The 10,118-nt window shown below is 30.8% G+C and overlaps 1 protein-coding gene across 1 annotated transcript; it reads right to left on the reverse strand.

Annotated features, from left to right (window-relative positions):
• Nucleotides 1-3,879: 3,879 nt before the first annotated feature.
• LOC111881174 (uncharacterized) lies at nucleotides 3,880-7,314 on the reverse strand. Its single transcript, XM_023877568.2, has 4 exons — nucleotides 7,171-7,314; nucleotides 5,953-6,598; nucleotides 5,371-5,505; nucleotides 3,880-4,169 (listed from the first exon to the last, which is right to left on the reverse strand). Exons 2-3 carry the CDS (start codon nucleotides 6,431-6,433, stop codon nucleotides 5,390-5,392), a joined length of 597 nt encoding a protein of 198 aa, XP_023733336.1. The 5' UTR covers nucleotides 6,434-6,598; nucleotides 7,171-7,314; the 3' UTR covers nucleotides 3,880-4,169; nucleotides 5,371-5,389.
• Between the last annotated feature and the right edge of the window lie 2,804 nt (nucleotides 7,315-10,118).

Genomic DNA, 10,118 nt, shown 5'->3' on the forward strand with positions numbered 1-10,118 from the left:
ACGATAATGCCTATGTTCTAGAACAAATCCAACTAAAAGAAAGTAATCCAATAATATAAAAATAGCCCATCTAGACCCTTTCTTCCCTCTGAATATAATCTAGTTGTATAACTTCCACGTCCCCAAGATATGCGGCGAAACAAAAGCATCCAAACCTGCTTCGGCATTGGTAGACAACCTAGCTTTGTCGATGACAACATTCAAATGTAAAAATTTATTGAACAAATACATAAATAAGTACATACACATATAGAACACGAACTCATAATACACATCACACACGGGACCATAACAATATGCTTTAAAAATGACACATTTAGCTAGTCCAAATGAATTACACAAATAATCCCGGGAATTTGAAAGCGTGTAGAAGTATGTTACAATTTAATTTAGTTCAATACCATTGTACTTTCAATTATTAGTTATTAAGCCATTATACTTCGAAAATCCACCAAATTCTAACATTGTACTTTCAATTTGTTTTCTTATTATTTTACTATTGACAAAAGGCTTTTGAATAAATGTTTATATTGGAATTTAATATTGTCCCTAATCAACACTGCATCATATTTCCAGATAACCATATAATAGTTTCAAAACTGACCATTTTGAGATTTCTTTTCAACAAACTTTTACTATTTTTACTATACTCTTGACTAAAATAACCATTTTGATAGAAAAGTGCTGGAACATTTTTTTGGAAAATAACCATATCATAGTTTCTTATTAGACCTAAATGACACCATGTCACATTTCCTACATAATCATATAATAGTTTAAAAAATACCTATATTAACCAATTTACCTTCTTTTTTTTTTTTGGGCAAAATGACCAAGTCAAGACCGTTCTAATGAAGAAGATAAAATCACCCATTTCAAGACCTGTAGACAAGCTAACACACGTGTGTGGAGTTAAACATATCACCTTTGAAAGTCCATAAGCCACATGATCTTCTACTTTGATTTTGTTCATACTGTAGGAAGATCAGAACTATACTTTCTAGTGGTATGACATATCAAGATGACCGAACTGGTTGATCAACTATCATTTCCTAAATAAAAAAGTTGAATGGCTTCTTCAAGTTTCCAACTTGTAGCCTGACTTCAGGGAAGCATCATAGTAAATAATATTGATAATGATTCCAACAGTCTAAAAGTTAACATGTGTTTACCGAAAAAGGTAAATTGTGTTATCAGATAGTCAAAATCAATGTCTTTCAAATGCAAGAAAGAAAATATTATGTTCCGATAAAACCAACTGGTGAAGGTATGTTGATACAAAGCCTTACACAAAATCATTTTGAATGTACAATGGTGTACTAAGAATAAATGAAAGTACAATGTTATAGCAAACAAATCTTGGAAAATATATTGATATTACTTGCATAAATCCTAAAAAAGATTGAAATTTTTTTGGAAAGCACATTGACACTACTAAACTAAATAAGGAACATAAATACAAAACAAATATATATATAACAAAAAATAAAAAATTATTTTTAATCAATAAAAGTGGATACCCAATGGGTATCAGTTCCAAATATTTGAAAAAGGGAACCAATCCTATTTATATAGGTTTCGGTCTCCAATTTTCGGTTCTATAGCAATTCTAGTTATACACCTGGGGACCAAGTTTAGATGTTCACCCTTAGTATATCCAAATGACCGCATATGATGGGATCTATGGTCAAAAATCCAATGCTAAGGCTGGTCTGTAAACAACATTTTTGACCCATAGATTAATTGCACCAGAGCTTATAGAGATTAATCGATGTATTCAAATGAACCAGACCCCATAAGTAAATACGCGAGCTGATGGAGGCAGGCTACAAGCACAAAAAGAAAATAAACAAGGTCGATTCAAGATATTAGTTCTCTATTCATTTTTCCTGGTGAGTTTTGAGTAGCAAAAAACAAATTTTGAGTATGTAAAGAAGAGTACAACTAATTGGAATGACTATGGCTGAAGCTAATCACAACACCAATTTAAAGTTATATTTTGAAATGCTATAAACATTGTTACTGAAAGAGACAACCATAAATATAACAAAGTATGAAACCATTTCAAAAATTCTTTTTTTGTTTTGTTTCCTATTAATATTTTTAGCTTCCAAGCAGAAACAGAAATAGGTTCCCAACCACTTTCAGGTTCAGGAAAATGCAAGTTCAAGCATGATTTACTTACTTTTAATAGATTTCAAGTAACATAGGCCTAACTGAACCATCTTAGATTGTGTGATTTTGGAACAAAACCTGCATTTAAAACAGATATAACTTAGACCTAAGAATTTGAGTAACAAAAGCACAAAATTTTAATGGCGGACAGAAGAGTAGAAGAGAGTCGACCCTGGAAGTCAAAATCGTAGCATATTTTTGCAATCAGAATGGAACCTAATTGGAATCGTAACATATTTTTGCAATCGGATTCAAGCCTGTGTTTGGAACGATTGAAGTTAATCAGAGTATTATGAACATATGTTTGTGATTGCTAGTCAAGCAAAAGGTCAAAATTGAATATTGTGAAAGACCTTACTTGGGAAAGAATGAAATCGGGATGATTTGAGCAGGTGTTCCTGCGAGTGAACCAGAAAAAAAAGTCAAAATTGGTGTATTGCGAACGTTCGTTGTCAGCGACTCTCTGGAGAAACAAAGGCCACGTAAATAGATTTTGTTCGAGATTTTTTCAGAAACAATCGGTAGTGAATTATGATCGGAAAAGGGGAACTTGGTGTGAGAGTGAAGGTAGTAAGTACCTGGGAAGTGATTTCGAAGTGATAAAGGTGTTGGGCAAGGGCGGAGACACCGACGCTGGAGAGTCCAAGGTCATCGATAATTTGAAATTATTTCATTCTGATGGCGATTGAAAGAGAGAAAGAGAGGCGAGAGAGAGGGACGTCTTTGGTGGGGGAGGTTGGCAGCCATGGACCTTCGGTCTTCGGTGGGAGACGTTGGTGGAGATCTCTGCATCTTTGGTGGAGACGATGAGATGGCGGTTGTGTTTAGGAGAGTAGGGTAAGGTCCGCCTGTAGTGTAGTGTAATAGTATCCCGTGTAATGTAATACATATATGAGTTGTTACATGTTTAATATTATTGTACCTGATGTAATACATGTTGTATCTCTTAATTTTCAAGAAAGAGACAATATGTTTAATAATATATATATATATATATATATATATATATATATATATATATATATATATATATATATATACTTTTAATAGAATATATATTTAATTGATCAAGATATATATATATATATATATATATATATATATATATATATATATATATATATATATATATATATATATATATATATATATATATATATATATATATATATACTTTTAATAGAATATATATTTAATTGATCAAGATGATAACTAGAAACACATGAATATATTCTATTTCCCATTTAGAAGATTCAAAAAAAGTCAATGGATTATGGATGTTTAAGATCCCAAAAAGCAGAGTTGTATGGATCTGATTCACATGCAGTTCCTCAAATTCAAATTTTGAATCATATAAGCCCATTATTTATGTTTTACGCCATTCATGATTCATTCATTATATAGTAGGGTACAAGTTTTATGTTTTAATACAAAAGTGGCGATAAACTAAACTAAAGCATATGATTTTTCGTTCATAACTGAATAACATCCAAAACTAAAAATCGCCCATTACTAACCTTAACCTTAATTCATTCATCATTCTAGAATGCACATTGAACATTTTCCTTGAGAAGGCTGAAATAGTAATTTTTTTTTTTTTTTTTTTTTTTTAATGCAAACCACAAAATAGATGAACAAAATAACAAAAAATGCATTGTTAGCTAAATGATGCACAAACCTTTAATCTAATTTTCTTTTATCACATAAAAACCAAACCATGATTGATATTGAGTTTAACAAAATGTATTACAAAGTTTAATAATTTCCAGGAATACAATAGTTGTATAATATCATCATGACATAGAGTATAAAACCTAAAAATATTGTATTCTATCATATAGATTGCAGAAATTGCAACCTTAATAGTATTCGTGGATGCCTAAACAAAGAAAACTTTAAATTCTCACTTAATATACAAGTGCCACAATATATATATTTTGCAAGCATCGGTTTTCCTTCAGTTTTCCTTCTGAACTCGAACGTTTTTAAAATGTCTGCATAAACAAATAAAAAAATCATTAAATTTAAGGGATATATACAGTAAAGTCCCAATATTTTCATCGATTTGACAAGAAAGTCCTAAACTTTATTTTTCTGACAGTAAAGTTCAAATTACCGGCAATTTTTGACACTTTTACCCTTTTTTCCCGGTTAGCCGGTAATTAGGACTTTTTTGTCAACAAAATAAAGTTTAGGACTTTCTTGTCAAATCGTCAATTAGGACTTTACTGTCAAAAAAATAAACTTTAGGCCTTTTTTGTCAAATCGTTCAAAATTTTGGGACTTTAGTGAATATATAATTTTTTTTGTTAGAAATTTAATGGTATGATACTCTTTAATCATAAGAGTTATTGAAACATTCTCTAATCAGCTAGATCCTATTGAAATCCTTTACGTTTGCTTCTTGTTAAATCGTTTTTTTAATCTCAACAAACCGACATTGAAAAAAATTGAGATAATCAAGAAAGAAAGAAAGAACCAGGGTTGTGTTGGCTTTTTACAGTCTCAAAAATGGAGAAATTAGAAACCTAAAAAAACGAAATTGCCCTGGCTTTATACAAACACAAACAACACATGCCTAGTCAAAAGGGTGTGAATGTGGAGAAGGAAAAGAAGGGCAATTTCGTTTTTTTCGGTTTCTTATTTCTCCATTTTTGAGACTGCAAAAAGCCAACACAACCCTGATTCTTTCTTTCTTTCTTGATTATCTCAATTTTTTTCAATGTCGGTTTGTTGAGATTAAAAAAAACGATTTAACAAGAAGCAAACGTAAAGGATTTCAATAGGATCTAGCTGATTAGAGAATGTTTCAATAACTCTTATGCTTAAAGAGTATCATACCGTTAAATTTCTAACAAAAAAAATTATATATTCACTAAAGTCCCAATATTTTGAACGATTTGACAAAAAAGTCCTAAAGTTTATTTTTTTGACAGTAAAGTCCTAATTGATGATTTGACAAGAAAGTCCTAAACTTTATTTTGTTGACAAAAAAGTCCTAATTACCGGCTAACCGGGGAAAAAGGGTAAAAGTGTCAAAAACTGCCGGTAATTTGGACTTTACTGTCAAAAAAATAAAGTTTAGGACTTTCTTGTCAAATCGATGAAAATATTGGGACTTTACTGTATATATCCCTAAATTTAATAACAAATAATATAAAGAAATAAATTATGGTATAATTACAGTTTTCTTACTTCAAAATTTCATATGGAATTAGATGGAATCATGAGCATATGCCGATGGATTTAACTGCAGTTTAATAGATATCAAGCTCTGAGACATTTGAGGAGAACCTTTCAATGTTCCATGAGAATTTTGGCATGACATTCCTGTAAAATATAAAAATAAAATGAATAAAAAGACAAAAAGATAAAATAAAAATAAAAAAAATGGTATTGTTGTTTTGTATCGACTCTACATTTACTTTTATAATGCATAGTTGGTTGATCATTTATGTGCACCATAATGCATTAGAAGAATAGCACGTGCAATGTTATGCCAAAATTCAAATTCATAAACAAAGCTTATGTTTTTATTAAGGCTACCCCACAAATATACTATTTATTTAAGAATGGCTACAAAATAAATAAATCTTTAAATTTAACTTTATAACTTATCTCTATTTATTCATGGGTCCTATTTCATTTACTATTTAAAAGTTGAAACAAGACATTTTAAAGAAGAAAAAACAAGAATCTAGCTTTTACCCAAGAACAATAGATTCGCGATAAGGGGTAATGAACAATAAAAGGATAAAATAGTAAATAATTTATTACCTTGGAAAAGGAGCACAAGGAAGAAGATAATGGTGAAAAGCATGGCGAATAAACTGGGATTTGATGATGATGAAGCTTTTGAAGCTTTCTTTTGCATGAGTGCTTTCATCCGCTCAATTCTTGCTCGTTTGATCATGGCGAGTTCAGTAAGCTCCTTAATTAGCTTCTGATCTGCAGAATCAAGGGAGAAACTGCTATGTTGTCGTGGAGGTTTTGGTGGTTTTTTTGCACTTGGACTTTTTTTTCGTTTCTCTTTTCCTGTAAAATCGCCGGCGGCCTTCCCTCCGGCCAGTTTCCCGTCCATCAATACGACAAAACTGTTCTCCGGAGAACCGACATTGACTGTTAATGGATCGACGCCTAATTTGGTGAAGACGGATTCTGAAACAGGAGTGAGTCCTTTGTCTTCGTTGGGGTTAATTACAAGGTTAACACTCTCTAGATCAACGCGAACTTCTTCGAGAGGATAATGATGATCCATTAAGTTCTAATTTATCAAACTCAAACCTAAAAATTAATCTATGTTTTACGACTCGGTCTAATTAAGAACTTGAGATTTCCGATTCATAGATTCAGGTTCGTTGGAGGGGAAAAACCCTTCAACTGAATCTAGATTCCAAAAGCTCAGCTCTCATGAAGACAAATCCTGAATTCAAAATAGAACAACTGGATTAGCATATTTCACCACATGAATTGATCCATTTTTATATATGAAAAATTGAGCCTTTACTTTAACTTAAAGAGAAAATTAAAGCTAAAAATCTACAGATATATACAGCATCAGTTATCACAAAACGAATCAAACAAGTATTGTAGAGAACGCAAGGAATTACAAAGTAGAGTTGACTTCGAATTAAAAATATGGGCCAAACTCCACATTTCACAGATTCATCGAATTCGAAAAAGGAATATCAGTATGAACTAAAATTCTTCAGGTAACTGAATGCATACTTAATCACATAAAGTTAGATTTGGTGATGATTCTATGCAAATGCAAGCAAAGAATGTCAAAGAACAATAACACAATGGATTGAAGAGAAATCAAGCATGCTAAATACATGCGTAAAGCTATAATCAAATTCCCCTTTTCCGAAAACACTGAGTAAGTTTAATTCAAATCTAGAGAACATTAAACTTACAAAGTGGCAAATTTAAACAAAATGCAGGTCCTGAAAACTGATATGATGAAAGTAACAGCGAAGTGATTAGGGAATTTACCTCTGATCAGTAATTGAGTGTGATCAAAGAATCTGAATTATGAATCATACAAAAAAAAAATTTAATTGCGATGGAATTGTTTGTAGTGAGTATGAGAGAGTGACGGGGAAAGGCGGTTTATAAAGAAAGCACACGAGGGTTTGTCAAGATCTGGTGACAACCGGGAAAGTGACAATTTTTATTTGATCTATTTTTTTTTAATTTTTGAACTCGTTCTACTATAATTAAATTATTCATTTTATCTAAATCAAGCATTATATAATAGTTTTTCAAAAAAAAAAAAAAAAAAAAAATCAAACGAATTAATTACTCATGACCATGAGAAGAGGTAATATATATATATATATATATATATATATATATATATATATATATATATATATATATATATATATATATATATATATATATATAAATTCAAGTGTTTAAAATAATTATTGTGTTATTATATACATAAATATGAGTCAATCAAAATTTTAAAAAATAAATGAATAATCAAACAAATAAATAAGGGTAATTTAGTAATTTGATAAATAATTTCTACAAATACACTCCTATAATTATGGTAATTACTTTGACCTACCCTTATCCCTTTTTAAAACAATCAAACAATATTGTATTTTATCCCCTTCGATCCTCCCTAACCCTAGCTCCAAAACAGAATATCGTCACCACTGTCATTTCCAGGTTCGTATTTTGTTGGTGATCCCATCAATTCACAGGGCAGCTGTTTTCGGTCAGTTGACCCACTTTGCCCCCACCACCTTGGGCCGGCCCTGAGGAACATTGACATTCCTCTGTCCTTCCCTGCACTTTATTCCATTCTAATTCCTCGATTCCTTCTTTTGTTGCTGCGAAGAAGTAGGGTGTGTTTGGAGAAAGAAACTCTCTCTCACTTTAATGTTTGTCTCGGAATCTAACTAATCTCACTTCCACACATTAAAGGAGATTGTCCCTCTTTGATCCTCGTGCCCTTAATTTCTCTGGGTTCCCTGTCTTTACTACATATAAAGATTTCATATCTACACACGCCGCAATAGTTATAAGGATCAACACTGTGTTGATTACCTCAGGGGTTTGCCGACAATACGTGTTTCTAAACCGAGGAGGATGAATTGGTTTCGAGTAGATTTCAGTCTGCGTGAAGTGGTAGGGAGAACAAATGAGGGATGCAAATTCCAAAAGCAACAAGGTTTTAATTTTACTTGATTGTTTGTTCTAATTCATTCATAAGATGAACTTGTTCGAGTTTAATTCTTCTTTTACTGTATGGGTTTTTGTGGCTGATCGTTGTTTTTCTCGTCTTTGAGGTTCTCTTGGTCAAAGAAACTAGTCCGAAAGTGGTTCAATATCAAGAGCAAAACCGATGAATCTCAGGCCGATAATGTTGTTTGTGGAGGTACGTATCTAATAGCATACCTCTGGCGAAATATTTTCAAACAAAGTCACCAATTTTGTTGTTTATTATTTGCACACCAATTGTTTGTTTCAATTCATCTTCCAAAAATTCAGTAATCATTTCATGTTTAAGAAGAGTGAAGCAGGTATTTGTTTCAATTTCACTAATTTGGTAACTGAAAAACTTTATACTATATGATCACAGGCAGCTTCTGTGAAAGGGAACCCCCTGCAATCAAGAAAACCAAAACAGGTAAAAAAATCTCAACATACTTTTTTTCAGCTACATGGAACGTAGGTGGAAAATCACCTTCCAACAAAATGAATCTTGGTGAGATTCCAATTCTATTGGAATGGAATCAAGAATTTCAATTATGTTGGAATGGAATCATGAATTCTAATTCTGTTGGAATGGAGTATGGATATTTTCTCACTGATTTATGCATGTTCTACAATTCTTGGTTATTGGTTTTGGTGCAATTCACTAGTCCACATATTTTTCCAAAGGAATTGAGTTTTTTATTTTTCATTTGCTAATGCATTATTGAAATCTAAACTACAATTTGGTTTTGTTTTCACAGAAGTTGACGCTTAAAGAACGGACCACAAAATTGAAAGTGATTTTAAGCAACATTATTCTTTTAGAATGTATTAATGTCTTTGTAGATTTTGATGTTTTCTTTCCCGTTTTTAGTTTTATTCTTTAACAATAAATGTAATTCTTAACAATTGTTACCCGTATTCTATAAGAAATAATGTATTTTTTGTTTTTATTCTTCAATTGATTGTTCAAGAATTTGTTATTCTACAAGAAGTTTTTAAATTCATGATCAAGAAATAGGTTGAAAAATATTTTTATTATTTATGGTTCAAGAATATTTTTTATTTTTGAATATACTCATAAACATATTCTGTTAGAATGCCCGAATTAAAAGAATTATAATTCGTAAAATCGGATTTTTAAAATTAATAGAATCTATGATTCCTTAAAATATGCAATTTTTCTTTATTAGATCTATATTAATTGACTAAAATACCCTTGTAATTAATTTAGATGATATTTTTCAATTATATTTAATTCACTAATATATATTAATCACTTTCTTAAAATAAGTAAAATTGATTGGCCTATATTTGTGCATACAATAACACAATAATTACTTTGAATGGAACAACCTAAGCCTCTCTCTCTCTCTCTCTCTCTATATATATATATATATATATATATATATATATATATATATATATATATATATGAGAAAAGGGAATATACATTACAGCCCCACCTAAGCTTAGGTACTAAACCTCTTGAAAATACATTGTTTTACTATAAAAAAGATTACGGTTAATGGATTCACGATTAATACTTCAAGATGTAAATTCAAGATCGACACAATTAGGTTTAGGGTTTAGGGTTTAGGTATTAGGTTTAGGGTTTAGGGATTAGGTTTAGGTTTTAGTAATGTTCACTTGGGTGAAGTTATAAACGATAATGGAGGAAAGAAAACAGAGATGATAAAACAATAATGAAAGAAAGAAATGTTATGGAG

The sequence above is a fragment of the Lactuca sativa genome, chromosome 1, assembly GCF_002870075.4.
Source record: "Lactuca sativa cultivar Salinas chromosome 1, Lsat_Salinas_v11, whole genome shotgun sequence".
Lineage (NCBI taxonomy): Eukaryota > Viridiplantae > Streptophyta > Magnoliopsida > Asterales > Asteraceae > Lactuca > Lactuca sativa.

Bases quoted from the DNA above. Each gene is read 5' to 3' on its own strand.
- LOC111881174 (XM_023877568.2), bottom strand. From the start codon at position 6,433: ATGGATCATCATTATCCTCTCGAAGAAGTTCGCGTTGATCTAGAGAGT. The intron at 5,506-5,952 runs GTAATAAATTAT...TATATTTTACAG, and splicing joins CCTTGTGCTCCTTTTCCAAG to GAATGTCATGCCAAAATTCT.